This window comes from Phodopus roborovskii, unplaced genomic scaffold (assembly GCF_943737965.1).
Source record: "Phodopus roborovskii unplaced genomic scaffold, PHOROB, whole genome shotgun sequence".
Lineage (NCBI taxonomy): Eukaryota > Metazoa > Chordata > Mammalia > Rodentia > Cricetidae > Phodopus > Phodopus roborovskii.
The window spans coordinates 10,579,503-10,604,655 of NW_026125444.1; the positions used below are offsets into that span (position 1 = coordinate 10,579,503).

The 25,153-nt window shown below is 40.2% G+C and overlaps 1 protein-coding gene across 8 annotated transcripts in view; it reads right to left on the minus strand.

Annotated features, from left to right (window-relative positions):
- Cadps2 (calcium dependent secretion activator 2) overlaps nucleotides 1-25,153 on the minus strand; it is a 481,095-nt gene that overhangs the window by 243,082 nt on the left and 212,860 nt on the right. For all 8 annotated transcript variants that reach the window (XM_051175754.1, XM_051175752.1, XM_051175755.1 and 5 more), the window contains exons 5-6: nucleotides 18,576-18,812; nucleotides 15,243-15,364 (exon numbers count right to left, since the gene is read on the minus strand). In XM_051175754.1, coding sequence (XP_051031711.1) covers nucleotides 15,243-15,364; nucleotides 18,576-18,812 — 359 coding nt within the window. The remainder of the gene's footprint in view (nucleotides 1-15,242; nucleotides 15,365-18,575; nucleotides 18,813-25,153) is intronic.

Below are 25,153 nucleotides of genomic sequence, written 5' to 3' on the forward strand. Positions count from 1 at the left end.
AAGCTCAGCTTGGTGTAAGCAAGCCTCTTCTTTCTAAAGATCTCACCACCTGCAGGAACACAGCAAAGGTCACTAGCTATGCTGGGGACCTTCTCTGAAAAAGAGAGCCATGAAGCATTCACAGATATGCCCAAGAAAACACTAATGATGAAATTTTAATGTAATCACCAATCTGTCTGATGATGAGGGTAACAAGTCCATCTGTCAGTACTTCTCATCAGAAAAGTGACTAATCGCATGAGGTCCAAAAACCTGCTCTAGGTTTTCCAAATATAATGTCACTCCTGCAATTTTTAATGAGTTTGCAGCAGCAGCAGTCAGGCCCCTCCAACTCTAAATCTGATTAGGAATTAATTCGTCGCATGGTTAGTAGGGTAGGCACTTAGCACAGCCCTCATTGACAGTAGAGTACGATAAACCACACGACACCAGGTTGTTGAAAGTTGAATTTGGGAAAACGTCTGGTCTGCCTGTTTTGTGAGCAGAGTTCTAACCCAATGTCTAGATGCTGGGTTCATCTGGCTTTCTTAGAACCAGTATTTGGACTGAAAGAACCAGAGAATCATGTGACTCAAAACACTGCCCAACTAGGCACCTCATTTTGGAACCTTAGGTACAGCTGTTTAATGTTGATGTTGAGGTTGACGCTTGGCTACTAAGCACAAAACACTGGGTGCTCCCTTCTTGACTAGTAAACGATGGGCTAAGTGTTTGGGGCCTTTAAATTACATCCATGACTGGTAAATTTTGTTTAATCTTTTTCTCTGAGACATCCCATTTAAAAATGAAGCAACAAAGGGAATGAGATTAGAAATCTATAGTCAACTTCATTTCTGTCACTTTGGCAGACTGGTAGAAAATCTGTAATATTCTCACATGCAAAATATTAAAAATTTTGAGAATTCTTATGAGAATTTGCCAAAGCCAATAAAATCCAAACATTGCCATCTGCCAGCAAAGTTATATTATGGCAAAAGAGGAAAATTAAACATCGGAACACAGTGAGAAGCTCACAGACTTGCTCCAGGTAAAATTGTGCTATTTTATAAGCCAAAAGATTTCAAGTTGTTGCCAACCAAAGCCATCTTGCATTTTATGTAACAAGGAAGTCTGAGCCAGGAATGTGAAAGCGATAGTCAATAGTCGTTTAGGAGTCCACTAAGTCTCCATTTCTATTTCTTTTGCCACATTTAATAACAGTGCATTTTCTTTGATGGTTTGCAACCAATGAAGTTCTCTTAGAAGTCAAAATAATTGAGGACGTGTGTCTTTCCAAACTGTTAAATCACATTATACCCAGAGCTTTGCAGAATGTCTTTAGAGTGTACACTCTCCTGAACACACACATATAGGAGAGAAGAGAATGTGTTAGCGTGAAAACAATCCCTTAGAACCTACATAAACATAGTCTTTCCTTAAACCAATGAAAAATTACTTAGTTGAGGTAATAGGGTTCTTGTATTTAATAATTTGTTTTTTTTTTTTTTTGTCAAATTGCACAGAAAAGGGAAGCCTATCTGCATCTTACCCTACCCGAGAAGGTGGCCTGTGTCAGATGATGTATCTGAAAACTCCCAGAGAGGAATGCTTCTAAGTTATGGTTGTTTTAAATATACTGATTTAAAAATAATCGACTCAAAACTAACCTTACTAAATGACTGGATATCAAAAATAATATTAAAAATACAAGGAAAAAGTAATGTAACAGACATATTCACAAAAATGCTTCAGTGAGGCAAAGGTGTCTAAGGTGGTTTGAGCTGAATGTTTCTGCACATAATTAGATAAAACACAGATCAGAATTATGATCAAAGTAAGGGGAAGAAAAGAAAGTCCATTTGGATATATGAGATAAATGGCATAGAGTAAACATATAAAAATAAACTTAATTTGCAAATATTTGGTTTTATCTTAAATGACATTTATGTGTGTGTGTGTTGTGCGGGGGGGGGGCGGGGGGGTTAATACATGTGAGTGTAGGTACCTACAGACACCTGGAGCTGGAGATACAAGGCTATGAGCTGCCTGTGAGAGAGCTAGGAAACAAGCTGGTATCTTCTGCAAGAGCATCATATTCTCTTAGTGGCTGAGTCATTTCTTCAACCCTTCACTATCATGATATACCATATAATCACCTAAATAAAAAGCACTATATAATGTATGCATGCATGTGTGCACGTACAGGCATTAAAAGATAAACTTTCTGTGTAGCCACACATGCTGTTAGACTGAATATAAAATCTGGAATTTAAAATAGTGTATTAGTGGTAAATGGTAAAGAAAAGTGTGAATGATAATAGGTGTTCTAGGAAGTGGACAGTTCTCAGTTGGTAAAGTGCTTGCTTTGTAAGTATCAAGACCTGCATTGGACCCTCAGAACCAACACACAAAAATGTGGGCTTTGTGGTACACAACTTGAATTTCAGTTCTGAGGAGGCAGAGAGTGGCTGATGCCCAGAACTTATCACCAAACAACTTAACCTACTTGGTGAGCTCCAGTCCAGTGAGAAAGCTAGTTTCAAAAAACAAACAAACAAACAAAAAGAAACAATGTGGATGATTCTTGGGAAATGATATCTGACTTCCACATAACTTGAAAGTCTACATGCGTGTCCCTATATACATACACATAAATGCACATACACATGCAGAAACATATGAAAGTAAAATATCCAAAACATAAAAGTGGATTCTTAGTTCAACCTCTTCGAAGTCAAACTTGTCTTAAAGCATTGATCAGAATTTGTGGGTAGAGAGGGACCAGGGAAGGGCTGGGCACTCAAGTTTAAGTAGAGAGGAATAAGGAAGCATGGCATTTTAGGTTCCTGTCTCCTTTGGCTCTTCAGCCAACAGTGTCCTATGCCTCCTTCTCCCCATGAACAGATTGTGAGCAGCTTGGTCTGGCATGAATATGGTCTGCCCTTGGTCTTCAGCTGCTTCCTGGGTTAGTGTGAAGATTGTAGTCCTCTGTGTGGCAACCTTGGGGAGGAGAAGCTATTGAGAGTAAGGCAATGGTGTCACTCTGAAGACATCCTGGCTACACTGCACCAGTGGCTTGTTACTAAGAAGCAAGCTTTCTTTGTCCTTCCCCAGTCCTTCTCTGACATTCTGTTTCACCATGTGACCTCTCCATCCCACAGATGATCCTGCCATGATGCTGGACATGGGCATATGATGCAGTGATGGTAGAGGGGATTCAGAACTAGAATAATGAAGTTTGAATGCTGAGCCTCCAAAAACTGAGCTCAATAAATCTCTTTTATTTAGATATTGCCAAATCTCAGGTGCATCATTACAATAGGAAAATGACCAATAAGATTCCAAGGTGTCTTTACAAACTTGTCCAGATTTTCTTCAAAGGATCCAGATAATACAAAGTTGCATTTGTTATTTGACCAGCCTTTCTTCTGCGGATCCATGCCCTCAGTGCCTACAAAGTCCCCTGCTGCATTTCAGGTCCACAGCTCCAAAATATGTAACAGTTGAGTGCCCTGAACATTATATATTAACACAATGCCAACATGGGAGATACAGTTGCAAGGTTTCTGCCAACATTTACAACAGAGAGCTAGAGATCTTTTGACAGCTGAGTTTTACCAGAACGGATATAAATCTTCTATGACTTCAAATGAGAAACAAAACCTGTGTTGATAGTGAATATATGACAGCCAAAGGATACTTTCCCATCCTAACTGACACAGGGCATTATTCATGGTGAAAACCACATCCATTTGATGGAAATTAACTCTCAAATCATAAAAAAAAAGGTGCTTACTGAATAAATGTCAGACAACAATACAAATATTCAGGCCAAAAATTCCAGACAGGACTCAGAAGACAAAAGCACACTTTGCTTCATAAAATAATGCCTGATGCCCTCAACAGCGCTCAACATTTCATTAAGGTTAGTACACCCCATTCCCCCAGCATCTAGAACTCCTGGACAGAAAAAGATTAAAGACAGGAGAAACATAAACACTTGAGTAGAGGCAAACACAAGGAAACAAATCAAACAAAGGTTAACAGAATAAAGAATATAGATGGGGGTAAAGGCATAGCAGTAGAGCTGAGAATTCCTAATATATAAACTTTGATCCACAAAACATTCCTTCCAACAGATACCACTGTCTCCATTTTACCAGTGAGGAAACAGCCTTAATAGTAATTCATGATACCAGGGCTAATCGGAGTCAATGCTAGGATTTACTCTGGTATATTTGACTATTCACCGGAAGCCCAATGTTATCCTGATAAATGCCCACCACAATAACCCTAAAATCACTGTCTCGAGATTATGAGACAATTCTCTTGCCACATGTTCTCCTGCATATGGAAAATGAAGGAGTGAAAACACCCGAGAGTCTACAATGGTTGCCAACAGCAAAATGCTCAGATATAAGATGTAATGTAAGACATAAGACCTGATGTTAGCAGCATTGGTGACAACAGGCAAAACTAAACCAACTATGACATTCATTATATAATTATGTGTGTGCCACTGAGGAGATGGGGAGAGCACACCCAAGTATTTACCACCATCGACAACTGAATTCCTTTAAAGATTATTTACTTCCTTAACTGCTACCCATGTATTTATTCTTTAACAATTATAGCCTTTGACACTTCTTCAAACATATACTTATTTAACAAACCACAACAATTTTTTCAAATGGCTTTATGCTTCCTCATCATCTTCTTCATTTCTGAAATCTTCAGAGGATGATGGCAAAATTACTAAGAACTGTACTTCTCTGCCTGGAGTGTTCTAAACATTATTTGTGTGTGTGTGTGTGTGTGTGTGTGTGTGTGTGTGTGTGTGTGTGTGTGTGTGTGTGTGCGCATGCGCATGTGTGTGTGTATGTATATGCATATGTGTGTATATAGGTGCATATGTGTGAGTGTGTGTGTGTGTGTGTATCCCACTCGATATGTTTTCCCTGACCCCACAGATCGCTCTGATCTGTACCACAGCACTGTGGGGACGCAGGCAGCTCCCTGGGGTTGTGGGACTGTGCTGAGAGGGAAGGCAGCCCTCTGGCTATACGTGATTTTCCTCTGGCTATATATGAATCACAGACTCCTGACCTCAAAGCTTAGTTCTGACTTCAGGATACAGCAGCTCTTAGAAAAGCCTTCAATCCTTCTACAAAGTGACATAACCTCTTCTTCACACCTTTGTAGGTAGACATTTAGAAATTTTGCTCTAAAAAGTTGCAAGGGGAGGATTTCTGGTACATTTTAAACACTGGCATTTCACATAAAAACCATGATATTCCTCTTAAGCAGAATCCATGATATCTAATGCTTTCAGCACAGTGACTATGCCACTTTCCACTTACAGTGGACCAGTAGAATGATAACAAAAACAGACAGCAGTACTCCCTTTTCCTGGAACTGCTACTTTGATTTTATTTCTCAAGAGACTTAGAATTTGATCATAATCTGTATCAATGAGTGAGCACACTTTGATGGGGATGCTATTTATCTGTGTCAAATTTATGCATAAGAAAATGGTTATTTGCTCTAACCAGGATTTCCTTGTCCTAAAACTTCTGAGTACAGTTATTCTAAGGATTACTAGCACTCAAGGTCTTCAGTGTAAATGATAAAGTGTAAATTCACTTCTTAAACACACATGTCCATAAAACAGCCTATGCATTGTTTCCTGAACTGCTGTGCCCATTGTTGCCCAGTTTTAATGCTAGAGGGAGTCAGGGTTCAGCCTGACTAAGAAAATTAATGCATGGGAGTATTATGATAATAATGCCCATCAATTTGTTTACTTTCTATTTAAATGTCTCCAAGGCACATAGTGATTAACAGACAAAATCTAGCTTTCAATTATTTATCAGGTAAAGGCCTGAATAAATCCATCAGCTCAGTTGAAAACAAAGTAGTGGAAGACATCTCATTTGCAAGAGGACTGATTGGATCATAAGCCAACTGCATCCTCAAAATCAGCAGTAATATTTCCCGTTAGATTATTGCCCTGTAGGCTTTTCCATTCTGGGGAAAAAGCAACACAGAAGGAAGAAGTTGGCAGAGAGGGATAGCTTTATTTTGGAAAGCAAGTAAAGAATAATTGTAAAGGAGGCTGAGAATGAGCTTTGCAGGTTACAGGTCCTTTCCTAGACAGAAGTGTGGTAGCAGGGAATACTCATGGAGTCAGAGGGTCAATTCTGCTAACACCAGCCTTGGGCTGAATTATTCCTAGGAAACAAACTGTCTTGTTTATCCAGAAGTCTTCACCATTTCAGTTTAGAAAAAAACTGTCTCAGCCAGAGTGGCAAATGTCCAAAAGTGGTTATATAATTCAAGCCTAATTGAACACACACAAGAAAAGAACTGATTTCTTGAAGAGAATGTTTTTCATGGAATGACTATAAATATATGAATCTGGGGTAGGAAAGAAGACAAAGACCAACTGGTAGACTTGTATATATGACTTCAGGGCTGACCATTTGGTATCGGACATCCAACTGGTGTGTTCTTTGGGGAAGACTATTTCTCTCATCTGAGAATTCCTTACTTTGCTGTTGTTCTTATATAGACAATATAGGGGTTAAGAGTTGTGCATGGTTGATGGGGGAAACCTTTCTGAATATATGTTTCTCTTATTGGTTGATGAATAAAAACTCTGTCTGGCCAATGAGGCAGGAAGATACAATGGGCTAGGACTAGGCAAATTCATTCTGGGAAAGGAAAACAGAGAGGGCCCACCAGAAGAGTCTCCATGCTGCAAAAAGAGTAACAACATGCTGGAGCATTACTTGGTAAGGCACAGCCTTGTGGAAATACATAGATTGATAAAAATGGGTTAATAATTAAGAAAGAGCTATCCGATAAGAAGCCCTAGTCATTGGCCAACAGCTGTGTGTTCACTTGGGGCTGAAGGGTGGCGGGACCAGCTGGGACAAAGAATTTCTACGACACATTCTCCTGTCCATTTTATCACGTCTATTGGGGCTGAAATTATTCAGTTCATATGTAGGGGTAGTCATATTGGTGACACTTCTGTCATTCCTAGGAGGCACACTCTGACAGGAAACACACTGTTCATCTGGCTGTGGAAATGCTGTTATGTAGAAGACTAGAGCACCTGCTGGGATCTCTTACTGTGTTAGTGCAAGAGCAGAACTCAGTGGTATAATTTACAGACTTGTCTTCAAGGAGCTTCCCATTTTTTGTCTCTCTATTCAGTAGAGGAAGTTCAACCATAAAAAGAATATATTGGGTTATATATTAAGTCCAGTATCCCTGTGGGAAAGTGATGACAGCAGCTCTGGGATGCATCATTCTACCAGGGATGTGACAACAGCATAAGACCTAGAAAACGTGGAGGGGTGAGATTCATCAAAGATCTGGACTACCCTGCAGCAGCCATGTCCATGACTCCTAATATTACCAAGGGCTGTGCAGATGCCTGGGGTCTGGTCAATCTCCTGAGACCATATTAGTGTCTAAGGACCTTACTGTCATTTGAGCCATACTGACCTTGGTGGCATGTGTTGCCACCAGGGCCATAGTGACATCTTGACATTGGGGTTCAAGCTGTTGCCAAGAGCCATGTCTGGGTTTGTGTTCCTGTTGCAGTTAAGGTCTGTGATGATGTCCAAGGACTGTGTTACTACAGGAGTCATGGGAACTGTGCATGTTGAAGTCCAAGGGCCGTGCTGAGCCAGCCCACTCCTTACTGGTCCTGAAATGGCTGGCCCTGTTCCTTTCTGGACATTGCTGCAGGCCTGACCCTGCACTTTGGGAGAGATGGCCCCGTCCCTCACTAGGATCTGAAAGGACTGACCCTGGTGGTGTGGGCCTAGGAGATCTGGCTGTGCCTCTTGACTGAGGAAGGTGGTCCCATTTCCCTGGACTGACCAGCTCAGCTATCATGTAGGCCAACGTCCTGGACCTTGGGTTGGCACACCCTAACATCTACTCCATCTGTGACCTGCTGGAGCACATGAAGGGACTGGTCCTGCAGAATCAGAGCCACATGATCTCTATGACTCAGGGCAACAGCAGGATAACTGAAAGGCATTTCAGTGAAGGCCCAGTGATGATGGCGTCATGGGCCTTGGAGCAGACCAATGAATCTTTGCAATGAACATTATGTGGGTGGTGCTGATTGGACAAAAGGATATACCATACCATGTGACACATTGTAGCTCCCAATGTTGCTATGACAAATGAAGAGGTGTTGCAAGACAGAGGTGTGACACAGTTCTTTGTTTGTTTTGTTTTTAAGTATTTTGTGGAGGGCACACTGTAGGGGTGAGGGGTGGATATGGAGGAACTGAGAGGTAAGAAGGATTGGTGTGAAATTCCCAAAGAATCAATAAATTAAGTTATAAAAAAAGAGATCTGCAATACAGATAAAAGAAGGTCCCGCCAACAAGAGACAAATAAGAAGAGCATATATAGAGAAACACATTTCCCCATTTCTTTTCAACCCAAACCATAGTGAAACCTTGTAGAACTGTGTGGATAAACAGGAAAAGGAAGCAGGATGGGGATGTAGCTCACTCGGTAGCTGGCCTATATAGCACAGGATGTCCTTGGTTCAATCCCCAACTCCATACAATCTGAGTGTGGAGGTACATGTCTCTAACTTTAGCACTTAGGAGGTTGAGGCAGGATGACAAGAACTTTAGTCTCATCCTTGGCTACACAGTGAGTTCAACGACAGCTTAGAATATAGGAATTAAGGAAGCAAGCAGGCTGGCAAGCAAGCAGGCAGGCAATCCCTCTTAATGCTCCCTCAAAGGAAAGAATGAAAAGATAAAATTGTAATGTCGTTTCCCTATTGTAAATTTCTGGGTGGATTGGAAAGGACAGAGAGAGGGGGAGGAAGGAAGAGAGAGAGAGAGAGAGAGAGAGAGAGAGAGAGAGAGAGAGAGAGAGAGAGAGAGAGAGAGAGAAGTAGATTATCCTTAAACTGGCAGGAAGATTCTGATGCTCACCGCCATTAGACACCTTTGAAAGAGGCCAGGAAAGACTTGGTATCTAGTACATATGCAGATGCCATATGAAGGAGAATCTTAATCTCAGAGGACAGTTGGATAACAAATGACGACAAGCCATGACCTACTCATGCACTGTCAAAGGTAGTAGCTGATACAATGAAGTGAATGAAATGTTGCCCTAATGAAATGAAACAGTAAGAGTTACAAGAGATTGCCAGCTGTAGAGAGGAAGGAGTGATAAGAGGTCAAGACCAAGCTACAGAAACCCACAGACAGCTGACCTGAACAAGGGGCAGCTCATGGACCCCCCCCTCCCAGACTGATAGCTGTGAAACCAGCATAGGTTAGACTCAGGCCTCCCTGAATGTGGGTCTCAGAAGATCTGAGCAGTCGAAGGGACCTCTGACAGTGGAACCAGGAGGTATCCCTGGTGCCCAAAAGGACTTTAGGAGCACATTCCCCATGGAGGGATACTCCTTTAGCCTAGAGGCAGGAGGGAGGGCCTAGTCCCTACTCCAAATGACTTGACAGATTTTGATGATCCCTCCTGGAAGGAATCACCCTCCCTGTGGAGTATGGGGGCAGGGGTGTGTGGAGGGGAGGGTGGGGGATGGTGGTGGGAGGGAATGGGGGAGTCGGGGGGGGCATGGGAGGAAGAGGGAACTGGGAACAATATGTAAAATAAGAAAAAAAAGAGGTAAGTGCGGGATGGGAGTTATTGGCAAACTGTAAGCCTAATGCTAAAGTGTTAAGAAACTCTAAGGAGACACATGCTCCAAATGTCACTGCTGTTTTCCACTGGAACTTAGGTGTGCTCCCTGGCTACAGTCTGCAACATTAACATTCTAAATTCACATTTGATCATGTTTTCAATTATCAAGACTCCCAGGTCAACTTTGTTTACTTACAAATACATTCTCAATGCACTTAATGCCTGTTTTGGGTCAATGTTTGTCTCTTGGGCTCCATTTTGCTCTGTGTCTCCGGCATCAATCTTAATGAAATGTCCCTTTTAGAGACTTTAATAAGAGCAAACAAACTGTCACGTTGTTAGTGATGGAAATGAGAAGAGAAAAAGAACTGCATGTAGTTCAAGTGCTTTCCATTTGATTTGTCAAAAATCAGTAATTTTTGATGTCTTATATAAAATGTAACACATTCTATTTCCAATCTGTAAGTATTGTCAAATAAATTATACCTCAAATATTAATAAATTGGAAAAGAATATAACTCTAGGAAACATATTCTATTTTAGTTTGTATGTGATCTTTATATTTAATCCTATAGACACCTGCCCTAGTCCTTGTGTCATCCTGAGAAACTATATTTGTTGCTGCAATATTCTATTGCTTTGACAATCATATAGTTGCACAGATAATAAAAATTCAGGTTAAATATTGTTTACATAAATGTGTATCTGAAGCAAACTATACTTCTCATCATTCTGTCTAGCATCTATAAATATATTTCTCTAATGGTATGACATCAATTTTCCTTGTTTCTTCTTGTTCTATTATCTCCCTCCTCTAGGGAGATAGGAAACAGAGAACCAGTAGTCTAATCAAACAGCTCTACATGACTAAGATGACACAGCGGGTTTACTAGGGGTTGGGTTTTGAAAGTCTTTAGATATAGTCCAGTCCAGCTTCAAAATTGCTGTCCTTCTGCCTCAGCTTTCCAAATACCAAAATTCCAGATGTGTATCACCATCTCTATCTGCCTGGTTGTTTTGTCTTAACAAATGAATGTAACCAACATTTAGTTCATTATTACTATACTGTTTCATTATTATCATACTAAATTATACATTTAAAATGTAAGAAGTTAGCTTTCACTCCATTAGTTTTTTTTCTGTTCAGTTGAAATAATTTCATTGCCATTATTTCCAAATTACCCAGTCCTATGCAGCCCCTGCCTGTGAGATCATAGCCTCCAGGGGTGTGCAAGCACTCAGGAGGTTTACCATTGTCTTCAGAGGCACAGACCATCAGGAAATCTGTGTCCATTACACAAGTCTAACAAATATCCTGTCCTCACTTGTCCTTACTTTCTCTCCCTCTATTTCCTTCAGGTACTTCTATGGTATGGGCTAAACCTCAGATTAACGTAAGAGGAAACGGTAAAATGCTTTAAAGCTATATCAAAAACATTCTTGTATCTCATCCCTAGGGAGTCAAATGTTCCTTCTCTTCTCCTCTTCTGTATATCAAAACATTAATACAAAGGCAACACTTTACCAAATTAGATTTTATCTTCACCAATCCTTTAAACTTATCTGTCAATATTATTTTCATTGGACCTCAAGTTCTATACTCTGACTACACCAAACTGCTTTACTATTTCTCCCTAATTACCGGCAAGACTTCTGAACTACAGGAATGAAACAGGCAATGGCTAAAGTTTCTGATTGGGTTTATTGGAAATATGGACTAAATAAGGCACTTTAATTAGTATCAGACAGAAGGATGAATTGATCTCCAACAAAGCACAAACTGTTGAAGCAATAAAAATTTAGAAAACGTGTCTGAGGCATAATGTAGAATGATGATGGACGAGATGAATCTCTTTCCTGTTGTGCAAGATGAGTTTGGGATTAAAGTAATTGTGCTGACAAGCTGCAGTTGGTTAGCACCCAGGCAATGTGTTTAAGGTTATCTGCCCCAGGGAAACGGCCATGCATTCACATTTTTTAATTTGCTCTAAAAGTTACTCAGTGTCCATAGCAAATCACAAAGGCTATTTTGGTCAAATTTGTTTGTGAAGAGTAGTCTAAAAGAGTACTAAGTTCTTACTGTCATATTTTCTCTCTGATAGAGAACAAATTTAATGGACTAAAATATTCATTAATAAGTTCCCTATCAGAATACTTTTATAACTATATTATGAATATGTTAGAGATTTAATGAGCAAAAAAATCATAAAACCTCTTTTTTGTGTGAAAAATATTAGTGTTATAGAATTATGTAAATAAGTTGAATGTAAGATTTTGTAGACACCATTCTAACTAAGTAAAAGCCATCTATACAGAATAAACATTTTATGATTCCATTCTTTATCCTCCATCCTGATGTGTGACAGACTACAAGTGGGTGTGGCAAATCTTTTCACACTATGTTTTAAGACACAGTAAAATGATGTAATTGAAAATTTTAGTACCTGTCATTTAAGTTGAGAAACAATATACTTAGTGTGTGTGTGTGTGTGTGTGTGTGTGTGTGTGTGTGTGCGCGCGCGCACGCGCACACGCACACACATGTGCAGTATACATTGCAATCATATAAAACCGTTTAAGGAGATTATATTAAAAAATAGAAAAGGCAATGAGAACTCTTAGGACAGCTGACTCTATCAAAGCCTCAAGGAGTAGTAGAGCAGTTTAAATAAACAAACGTATGCAGCAGAAAAGAACTCAAGAATTCAAGTGCACTGTATTGACTGGACAAGATTTCAGTTACATCAGCCACTGGACTGTGTGCAACTTAGGGTTTTCATTTCCTGAATCTAAGAAGCTTCTGCCATTGACTTTATTTACTAATGAAAGAACCTTTTCTACTGCCCAAAAGCACCATAACAAATGAAATGAAAGCACACTAGAGAGATACACAGAGATAATGCTAAAATCATGCATAAAGATTAATTTACATTTTTAACTTACATAAATTAATAAGAATGTAAATCAAAGCCAAATTTTCTACATGGAAATATTGTGAAAATAAACAAACTTAGAAAATAAACTAAACTTAAAAATCTAAACTTAAAAAAGAAAATAAGATAAAAGTTAATTTATAATATTTCTAAAATTACGTATTACGTAGGAGTTAGCCTACATGGGAGATGGGAGAGAGTGGAAGGGATAATGATTTCCATGGACAGCTGGACATCAGACATAAAGCCTAATGCCAGGCCTTATAGCTGTTGGTCAGAGCGGACTTAGAGACTTCCAAAACAATATAGGAAAACATCGTTTCTCTTGGTTCTCCTCTAGAATATTAAGGTAAGACTCTATTGCTGAATATACCAAATACTGGGGCCACAGGGCACAGACCCTGAAGGTCACAACCCCTTTGCAGCCACATCCCAGATATTCTGCATATCACACATTAGCATTACAATTCATGGCAGTAACAGAGTTGCAGTTAATGAAGTAGAAATGAAAATAATGTTATGGCTGGGGGTCACCACAATACAAGGAACTGTACTAAAGGGTTGCAGCATAGGAAGGTTGAGAATCACTGGCACAGGGCAGTGAGGATGATACCTGGACACGTCGTTATGGCAGGAGGTGCTATGTAGGTTGCTGTGGGAGAAGAGTCATCACCTCGTTGAGAACTCTGAATGCTACAATAATGACCAGACTGGTAATGCATACCCATCGCTAGAATAGTGGCACAAATTTTTACCAAACACTTTCTGTAAGTTGCCCTTACTCCAGCAGTGGATGATGGCTCCATAACCAACAAGCAGTAATAATTATTTGGTAAGAAAAAAAAAAGAGAGAGAAAGAGAGAGAACATGATCTGGGAAGAGAACATGACCTAGCACCACATTTAACTCATATATGAAATGGAGGTGGAGTGGACAGTGTGGAGGGAATGAAAGGCTGGGCAGTGGCAGGCAAAGGGTGGAAGGATGTGGAGTCTGCAGGGCTGCCTCTGGACACCATACTTCTCTGTTTTCAATCTCTGATCATAACACTTTACCCTCTGGATCTCTTGCCAGAGTTCCTGCTCGAAAGCAATGTGATTCTTGTTCATTTCATCTTCAGTGCCTAACCAGTGCTGGCCAGGATCTCAAGGATCTCAACAGAAGTTTCCTGGATGACCAAGGCGTCCATTGACATCAGGCAAGAAAGAAAATAGGTATGTTCTAAAAGCAGGTTCAAATGGACATCTGACTCCCTCAGGGCATCAGGCTAGAGAGAATTTTTGTTTGATGGTTCTCTCTTTTTTTTTAATTAATTATTTTACATCCTGACTGCAGTTTTCCTTCCCTCATGTCCTCCCAATCCCCACCCACCATCTCTGTTTCTGTTCAGAAAAGGGCAGGCCTCCCAAGGGTATCTACAAAGCATGGCATATAAAGTTACAGTAAGACTAAGCACCTCCCCTTGTATTATGGCTGGGTAAGACCATCCAGTATGAGGAATAGTGTCTCAAGAGCCAGTAAAAGCATTAGGGACAACCCCAGGGAGTTCCACAAATGGACCAAGCCACACAACTGTCACACACATGTGACAGAACGGCTTAGGCCGTTCCCATGTAGGCCCCGTGGTTGTTGGTTCAGACTGATTTCGTATGAGTCAGGCTAGTTGTTTCTGTGGGTTTTCCTGTGATGTCCTTCCTTGGCCCCTCTGTCTCCTATTAATTCTTCCCCCCTTCTGCAGGATTTCCAGAGCTTGGCCTAATGTTTGGCTGTGGGTTTCTGCATGTGTTTCCATCAGTTACTGGCTGCAGGCTTTCTGATAACAACTGCAGACACTACTAATCTGATTATAGGAGATGGCCAGTTCAGACTATACATCCACTATTGATAGGAGTCTTAGATGGGGGTCATCCTTGCAGATTTGTGGGAGTACTATCCCTCTCTACCCACCCCCAACTAGATCCCTCACGTTCCTATCCCCACTGGTCCCCAGTCCACTCAGGCGATCTCTTCTATTTCCCCTTCCCAAGGAAATCCATGTGTCCAGAGAGGCAATTTCTACCAGAGATGGTGAAGCTTCCCAAAGCTAAATCAGGTGAAAACAATATATCCACAGCTTCATTAAAGTCATTTTCAAAGTTTGAAATACAGTATGACAGTTTTATCATTTCTGATTTTTGTATGTTTACTCCCTGGATCACTGCACGCTTCAGTGCAGAACATCTTCTCAATGTGCATACTAGAGAATCACAGGAAAGGGGAAGCTACCACAGCACAATTTCACTATCCTACACAGGTTCCCAAACAACACTGGTACCAACTCAGCAGTCCATGATTTAGAAACAAAGGTTTGGCTGCATAGTGGTCAGCTTCACATCAATCTGAGGGGCAGCGGCAGTGGGGACATGGAAGGAGCAGAAGTTGGGAGACATGGGAGAGGTCGGAGGGGGGAAGGGAAGGGAGAATGATGCAATTACATCTTAATTAAAAATATGTAACATAAAAAGAGAAATGTGCAGTTATCCCAACCCAGTTTAGACAGAGCTAGCCAAACGGTTTCAGGTCCTAGGTATACTACTGTATAAGATACATTTCTTTGGATGAAATGAAATGCCTTTTTTTTTTTTCCGAGCTTACTGTGGCCTTGAAGCTTCCGCCTGGTCCGTCTGCAGTTTTTCTCCCCCTTCCACCTCCATTGTGCAGTAGACAATCCGATTAGGCGCCACCGACTTCAAACCTTGCACTTCCATTATGACAATCTAAAGGCAAAACAATTGGAAACTCATATGTAAAATCGCTACTGGTCAATAACAGAGAAGTAACGGCACGAAGAGTTTGGTAAGGATCTCACAAGATGCCATTCCCACTCCTAGCTGAGGGTCGATTGACAGTCGGTGGCTTCTGGGAAAGGGAAAGCCAGTTTTCATCAGAGGTGTGACTCCTGAAATGCTGACTACGCTCCAGAGGATGGCTTCAACCCATGCCCATTTGGGCCACAGTAATTCTGGACTTTGTGGGACTCTCTCTCTCTTTCTCTCTCTCTCTCTCTCTCTCTCTCTCTCTCTCTCTCTCTCTCTCTCATGACACACTCTCTCACACAAGAGGAGATGAAGTTGGGAGTTGGGAGCTGGAATGAAAGGGGGTCTTGAAGGAGTTGGAGGAGGGGAGTTAAGGTGAAATGATCAAAATAGTTTATATACATGTATGACACTCAATGAATAAATAATAAAATTTAAAGGGATAGTAGCATGAACAGTCAGGTGTTGGAAGAGCAACTGATGAACTTACATAGTGTCATCAGTAGTATGCCTTGTACACATAAATAAAGCAACACTGTCCTATAGGTCTAATTTCCAAGGAGGAAGACAAAACCAGCCCAAACATTAGTGAGAAAGAGCCAATATTCATTGAACTGAATTGTAGCTATTTCATTTGATTCTCAACAAAACCTGATCACAATACCACAGAAGATAAAACTGAGCTGTGCTGTATGCTGCATCCTATCTCCTTGGTCTTTGTGTGGCTAATGCAATGAGAAGAAAATAGACAAGGCTGTCCTACAAGCAAAAGGAAGGGAGGCACTACACAGTATGTGCTGAGCAACAGGTAACCACAAGGTTATATGATACTTAAACATGCAGCTGAGCAGTATAGGGGAGCATGACCCTGTATCACCAGGCCCACAGGCTGGCACAAGGTCTGCTAGCCTAATGTAAAATTTCAATGTGAAATTAACCAGATTCAAGCCACAGATCCTCTATGCAGTTAACAGACTCCTAGTCTGACCACCATCTACTTTTGTTTTGCTTGATTTTTAATGTACCTTGGCATGGCTTGTTATGTATGTTAGCTTATGTCCTTCTTTCTCATTCTTTGGGAATGGAGACTATGCAAATGTATCTCCATATGTCTAACTGCTTTTGAAACCATAAACTCCCATCATGTGTTCGATATCCACTGCGCGAACTGAGTGCAGGCACTGTTAGGTGCTTTCCACACACCCTGTCTTCTCTGCAGCTGACATGTCAGTAGCAGAAGTCAGGTTCTAATGGATGTAATAAGCCACTGAGCCACAGCCTGGCAGTAGGGTTGTGCTGAAAAGGAGCTTGGTAAGCAAGAGGAACCATTAGGAAAAGGGAGCAAGAGCTATTCACTCAAAAGAAGGGTAGTCTGAACAAATCTTTTCAAATCTGTACTTTACTTTTTGAATCCTAGATTCACTTCTTGGTTAAGACACCTACACTGGACCAATTCTAAACCTAAGAGCTGTAATGTGAGGACTCAGGCATTGGATATACTGTTGACCTTTAAGAGCTTTCATTGTTGATTTCAGGATCCAAGGAACCAGCTTTCTTAATGGGCCTGGCTGGTGTGACAGCCTGCGGCAGGAAGGTTAGCCACACCCCTCAGGTGTTCTGGACCATCCTTGCTTAACGTGATTTCATTATGCTGCTGGGCACATAACTCATTCAAGAAACACCATGGGCACAGAAAACAGATTTGTATTCATCTCTGGGCACAAAATACCTGCTTTAGACAGATACGGCAATAAAGGCTGCCAAAACAATTTTATAAACATACAAGCTTCTCAGACCACATAAAAGGAAGTTTCAACTTGCATTTTCTTCTTTGAGATTACATGGCTAACCCAATAGCTCTATATAACATACTGGTAATAAAGCATAGAATAACAATTCAGTCACTTGGTATGACTTTGAAAGGGAAAAAGAACTCCCAAGTTATTCATAAGTTACTTATACATTTGAAGACTTTTAAACAAAATAAAAATGGAAATAGGTAAGAACTGTATTTCCACTTCTGGATATTTATTTAAGATGTAAAACTATATATCATCAAAACTATTTTCTCTAAATTTTCTTCCCATAAACTTAAAATGCAAAGGTCTTGTGCAAATGAAGTTACACTGCAATTAGATGATTTAGGAGAATTTAAAAAAAAAAGTGTTAGCATCTCTCTTTCTTTTTTTCTGGCAGTCAAATATTTAAGGCAGGAGATGATGAGGAAATTCAAAGAATAACCCACTATGTAGTTTCAAATTAAACATTCATGTTCTGATGCTGGAGGGACTGAAGAGAAAAACAAAACAAAACAAAACCCAGAGGCAAAGCAATTTGGCAAAGCCATTAGGTAAACCCAGGATGAACTGAGCTTTAAGACAGCCATATAGTTTTACTCTGACACCAGGTATAAGACATTTACCTACAAAGCTATCCCGAAAGGAAAGAAAGAGAGACAGCTGTTGCGTCCTCAAGTCCATTAAATGGAGGAAAAAAGAACCCAAGTAGACACTTGCTTTCTCTTCTATGACTTAGCAAGTTGAACATCATCAAAGGATGTAAAGGATACCTCCCAAGACTGGATGCCCTTGTCGTGGCCAGTTAGCAAATACAAACAGTCCCATTGGGAATTGTACAAAGCGAGAATCACAGGCTAAGGGAAAGCTATAACATTTCAGCAAGAGCTTTGGGAGAAGGGCTGGGGAGGTGGCTCAGAGAGTAAAGACCATGCTCTGAAATCATGAGGACCTGAATTCAGATCCCAGCACACACACACATGGCAGCAAGGCCTGTAACCCTAAAACCTAAATTAATCAATAGCCAGATTAGACAGAAGTCACTTATATGTTTAAACCGTCTTTCTACCCCCTTGTATTTGATGTTTATTTTTGTCAGTGTACTTAACACTAGTTTAAAAGGCACATGCCCATGACTTACAGCTGTTTCATTCATTCTAAAATGAGCACTACATTTAACACTTGAATTCATCTGCATTATAGAACCTATCTGTTCATCTGCATACAGAACTTATGTTTTCATATATTAAGGACTGCTTTAACATTTTCTGAACACAGTACCCTGCTTTAAATTCCAAACCTTATCACAAAGAGCAAAGGCAAATCCAGCCAGCCTCTTGTATGCAATGAGGGGGAGGAGAGGGAAAACCGCTTACCTCCAAGGTGAACGACAGTACCACATCAGACTTGGACAGCTGGATCTCATTCTCATCTCCTAGGTCCAAAAATGCAGAATTCTGGGAACGCTTTAATTTTTGTAATTTAAATTCCGGACCACCTTTTGAAACGGGAAGACTTTCGAGATTGGCCATTAGCAAATTCACGGAGGCCCGCAACTCTTCTATGTACATATTCTCCATTTCTTTCGAGATAAATCTGGGAAATCTTCTTTCCTTAAAAATAATAATAATAAAAGATATAGGCCAGTCCCATGAAAGTTATGTCTGAAAAGAGTACATGATGCAATGACTTACCTGTACAGTCCTGATACCTTACACACAAGGCATCTACCCACGTTCAGGCTGGGGTTTAAAAGCCCCAAGTACTCACTATATTCAAAGGTACCATATATTATTCGATGTAGAACCATTGTGGTATGGAATGAATGACAGTGCGTATATTCTTTCATATAAATCATTCTTATAAGATGTACATAAGTGAAAACAGTTATGATGAAATGGCTTAGTGTATAAATAAATTTTAATTAGCCACCACCCTTGAAGGTCTTGGAATAAGTGGTCTCCAAAAGAATAAATACACTGCTCTGCTAACCAGAAGAAAACCATTTCCTGCCACCATTTTTCCATACACGTACACTATTGGGATGCTACGTTCTTTGTACAGAAGTACTCACACTGAAACTTCCTATACTGCAAGTATGGATCTATTTCTAGAATTGGAAAACTTTTCACATTGCACAAACATGCAAAGATCCCTTATGGTCATAATTCAGTCTTTCACTAAAGGTTTAGGAAAAAAAAAACTCTGAATTTAAAGCAAAAGGCCAATTTATGACAGGAATCTTTTAAGTGAAAAGGAGGTAACAGGATTAATCTGGACGATTCTATTTTATTTCAGGAGTATGTTGACAGCTTATTTTTTATTTCTGCAATCAGCTTCTCATTTCTCACACTCAATTAAAAACAACATCCGGGAGGCTGAAGAGATAGCGCAACAGTTAAGAGGACCTGGGTTTGCTTCCCTGGACCCACACGGTACCTTGCAAACATCTGCAACTTCAGTGCCAGGGTATCCAACTGCCATCTCTTTACTGACCTCCACAGACATGGATGGTACACAGACATGCCTGCAGGCAAAGCGCTCATACCATAAAATAAAATAAATAAAATGACAAATGTAGAACCCAACATCCAAAACATTGTTTCAAGCTAAATTATCCTCTGAGATTATGCTAATTTATATTCCATAAAACAGCAAAAGAGAACACATTTTGTCCTCTTTATTCTTTGCTAACTTGGCATTTGGCTCTTTCCTTCAATGTAGAGATGTACTTATTACATGAGGTTGACAGTTCTGTTACTCCCAATAGAAGCGAAAGGCTTTGCATGGTCTACTTCAAATGATTTTTCAATGCTCCAGAAAAATCTCAGCCTTCACTGTTGTTTTTATTGGATTCATTGAAATCCTCACCTTTAGTAACAGCATCCCTTACAGCAGGGAGATGTATCCAGCATGCTCCTAAGGGATGCTCCTGGCCCATGATTCTCTTGTACCAGGTCATTCACTGCACAGACTGGGACATCTGGCATCAGATGAGGGATCAGCCTAGCAGTCACAGGCTACCTCTTTTCTCTCCTCCAATCTAACCTTTAGATAATCTTCTTGAATTCATTTACATACAATCAATATTAAATCACATATTTTTACAAACACTAAATTTCTGCATTAATAATTAATTTTCCTCAAGACCCGTAAGTCGGAAACCTCATCAGTAAATCGAAATTTTGCATATCCAGCAGGGCAGTTTCTTTGTTTCCTTAGGAAAAAAACAAGGTGGATCAAGGTTCTTTCCAACGAAGGCAAAAGAATCCATTAAACTACAGCTATGTATTTTTTATGATTTAATTAATTTTATGTATATGAGTATGTTTGATACCTGCAAATGCCAATAGAGGGTGCTGGTTTCCCCTAGAACTGGAGTTAGACATGGTTTTGTAAGGCGTCTTAGGTGGGTGATAGAAACCATGTCTTCCCTAAGAGTAATTGAATGCTCTCTCTCTCTCCAGTCCCAGTTGTATGTTTTGAATAAGCTTTAAAAGCTTTCTGGGGGAGAATCATGTGAAGGTAGGAAATGAGGCATAAAGATGAGGGGACAGATAGACCCGGTAATGATCATCTTTGACCACCAGGGGGCCAGGTACTGAGTTACACTTCCTGTTTACTAGAGATTAGTTCCAGACAGAGAAGTTACAAGTTAGTGTCTGTGATTTTGTCTGGAAAAGATGCAAATGTTTGTTTCCTATTTGAAATAGCCCAATGGCTACAATATAAGTGTGAATTTTAAATTAACCACTTTTGTAACTAATCCAAGAAAGCTAAAGAATGTCCAAACACCTTGTTCTCAGATTCTTTCTGGAATATTTTCACTATTCAACTGGTTTGCCCATTGATAATACACTAAATAAAATACTGTATTTTAATTTTGTATTTGTATTGAATTTATAATTGCCTTTTAAAACCTGTCTTCACAGAGGAGCAAAAAAAGAAAACTTGTGATATTTTGAAAGCTCAGATGTATCAGTGTTTTTCAAATTTCCAAGGTGTTGTTTTATGAAAACAGACATTAGCACATGAAAGAAAACCTATTTGTATTTAGGTGTTGCTAAACATACTTCATCATCTGTTAAAGAGGAAACTGGTAGGCATCATGAAAATCATTTATTATTTCGGTTTAGTGGGAAACTGACTATATTACATTTTTTATTTATTTTATGAAAAAAGTCCTCATAAGTCTTCTTTTAAAGGATTGGCTCTTATGGGAAATATTCCACCAATTTCATTTAACCCTGCTTTTGTTGACTCTTCTAAACAAAAGAGTGGATCATATATCAGATCAGCACATATGTTAAATGTAATCATTTATGTGAACGGGATTAGACAAGGAGATACTTAGGTAGTTTCAAGTTGTTTAACTGTGAGTTAATCTGGCCCCAGGTGCACCAAGGCACACTAGTGCCTCTAATATGATGATAAGTGTTAGAACATGAATGTTTGCCTTCTGCAAAAAGTCTGTTGTTGGTACTCTCTGTTTCACATGCTCTTGACCTCTCTCATCCCTCTCTAGCCAGGCCCATACCACTAGTGAGTCTCCCCAAGACGATAAACCTTTGCTTTGTCTCTCATGACTGATCAGGCTGGATTCCTTTAGTCCAAAGATATGAAATGCTCCAAAATCCAAAGCTTTTTTCAAACTCTGATGCCATATCTAACACACAATGAATATAGTCAAAACTTCAAAACTTATGTGTACCAAGTAAATGCTGCACAAAGTGACCTTCAGCCTAGTCAATTAAGGTATGTGATATCAATGTAATTGACTTTGTGTTTAGACAAAGGTCCTACTGCTGAGACTTCTTAGGCATACACAAGTATACCAAAAAACCTGAAAAATTCCCTATCTGGAATATGTTTGGGCCCAACCACTTTGGACAAGAGATAATGAATCTGTATTAATTTTAGGGTTATTGGATCATTTGAACTACTGAGTCCAAAGTGCAATGAAAGCATTTGCAAATCGGAGTCAATTCAGCTATCTCTATCTCACTGATAGTCTCTCTCCCTTTCTATTTAAGCATGCACCTGCACGGGACAAGGCAAGTCTCACAAACATGTCAGGGTTTGAATGATAATTCTGCTCTCTGAAGATAATGTGTAGTAGGCAAAAATTCTGCCATTCCAAAGACACCCATGGGGGCTGCAGAGATGGGTGAGAGAGGAACAGCACTTTCTGCTCTTGCAGAGGACAGAGGTTCAGTTCCCAGCACCCATGTAGCATCTTACAACTGTCCTTAACTCTAGTTCTAGGAGATCCAGTGACCTCTTCTGGGCTCAGTGGGCACTCAGGCATGCACACAGTATTCATACATACATGTAGGCAATCATGTTCCTGTAAGTAATCTTTTACCAATGCTCCCAAGAGGGAGAAAAATCACTCATGGGTTCTTTAAGCTGGACTTGGGTGGAGGATTTCCTTTAGTGTGCCACCAATTCCCCATGTGGCGTGACTAAATGTTTGTTCCCAACTTCCCAGTAAAAAGTGTGCAATGACTATATGGATGGGTCTCATTCAGAAAGCTTTTAAAGACCTTAAGAAGAGAGGCTAACTTGTCCTGAAGACGAGCAATTCTGCCTCAAGCCTGCAAATCTTGAAGACCTGCTTGATTCTACCTTCTACAGGCCTGTGCTGAAGGTGCAGGCTGAAGGCTATACTGGCTCTTCACCGAGTTTCCAGGCTGCCATATAGACAGACACAGGTACAAAATATCATTTCTTTCTCCCCATCTATCTGGGTTCCTGTGGCTTCTGTCTCTCTGGAAAGCACAAACTTATAGTGGGAAAAAGTCATGAGTGTCCACTGATGGCTGTAAGAAGGATAACGGGTCTGGGCAAAGACCCTGAAGCAAGAAAGGCCGGGGTTCATAATAGATGAGATGAACTGAATCAGAGGCAGAACTCAATGGCACTTGAGCACCGTACAGACATTTAACAACAGTTCACACTCACGGACATAGCACTTTCATAAGGCTTTTGCAGAGAATCACTGGCTTTTGTGTTGCAGGTTCGGGGTGGAAGGTAGAACACTAGCTAAAAGGATAGAGCAATTACTCTGATGACAAGCAATGGTGAATGAACCCAAACAGAAGAGTTTGAAAAATGGCAACAACTGTTGTATAGTGGGACTACTTCAAAAGTAGAAGCAAGCAGAGAGTGTGGTGGCTCTCATGTCCATAATCTCAGAGTGTGGTAGCTCATGTCCATAATCTCAGAAGAAGGGTCAGGTTACTCTCCAAAGTTACCCTTGGCTGAAGTGAGATCCTGTCTGAAAAGATGAGTAGAGGCGAAAGGATTTCCTAACAAGTTTTGCATGAAGCATGAGAAAAAGGAAGAAGCCAAATGTGATGCCAAGTTTTGTTGGCTTGGCTTGAGTAGCAGGAAAAATGGTGCTGCTCAGAGCTGGCCTGGCCTGGTCACCTGACTACTCACCCTCTTCTTCCTGCACAGCTAACTCCATGGGTCTATTCTCATGGTAGTAACAACCACCTTCCATAGTTAAGCCACATAATATTTTATCACTTATTATGGGCCTTCCCAAATAAAATATATGCTGTATTTGGCATGTAGCAATATTTCTGTCTTGTTTTAGTCAAAGGCAATTATATTTGTCTGAGTCTATTCTAAGCATCCAGGAATGTGCTTGCTTATAATTGTGCATGCCCAGTAAATATACTGTGCATTAAATACAAAGATCAAAAATTAAATAATTTGCACACTACCGCACATCTAAAAAGTAAACTTGGACTTATCTCTGGGTTTTCTCAGCTTTCTTAACATTCCTTAACGTCTTTCTTGGCTAAAATAATAAAAATTGATATCCGTATTTATTGTTATTATATTGTTTATACTGCTTTATGACGTGGGAAAGGTGGTGTTACCGATTGCAAACTAGTAATGAATCACTAATCTGCACTTATCAGACTAAGGATGTTGCAAATGTAGGGAGCATCTAGTCTCTGGAGCCCAGGGCCTATGGCCTTTTCCATTGATGCAGTAGCTCTGTGATATGGATGAAATGAGTAATTTTCCAAAGCCTCAACACTGTCTATAGAACCCATGCTACCACCTGCCCTTGGGGCTCACAGGGTAATGGAGGAAGCATCAATGAGCAAGGTCAGTGTGTTGATGAATTAGTCTTTTAAGTCTCATTCTGAGAGCTTCGGTGTAGTATATTCAAAGTGGAGAAGAGCAAAACCTGTTCTATATGCTATACTGATATTTCTGCTAAAATGTTTTGTACTTTTGAAGCATTTCACACTTCTAATCCCACATGTTTCACTACTTTCCCAAATAATCACATCTCTACTGAGACCAATGGGAAGTCTCAAAGGGAAGCCTTCTTGGTCATTGCTGATCAGGCAAGACCTTGTAAAAACACATTCTCTGTAGACAGGAACTTGAGAACACACCCAAGACTTCCCTTTATATCTGTAACCATCCAGAATATCGTTCAAACTGTGCTAGAAAACAATCATGTACATCAAGGAGTAACAAGTCCAATTTATAATTAGGCAGCAGTAAGGGTTCATCTAGACTTGTCCCTGGAATCTTTCCTAGTCTTCGGCCTATAAGAAAGGCAACCAGCTTAATAGCTAGGTTCAAAACAGGTTAGTATTTTTGGTAAGGCTGCTTTATCTCCAAAGTTGCAAGTAGTTTGCAGCTGCTGGATTTCTAGGCTGCGAATTGTACAATGCACCCTCTGGGATGGTTCAATGCCTCTGTCAATGTCTAGAGGAGATGCAGAAAGACATTTCCCTTCAACCCCGCTCTGTGTATGAACATCACTCTTCAGCTTCTCACTCATAGCATCCCACATGGTCAGTCATCTGGAGAGTCTCCCTCTAGAAATCTGCCTTGCTTCATACAACCTACTACCAACCCTATTACTCAAACTTCTGTTTGTCTTTCTCTTTTTCTGTCCAATATCTCAATCTGTTCT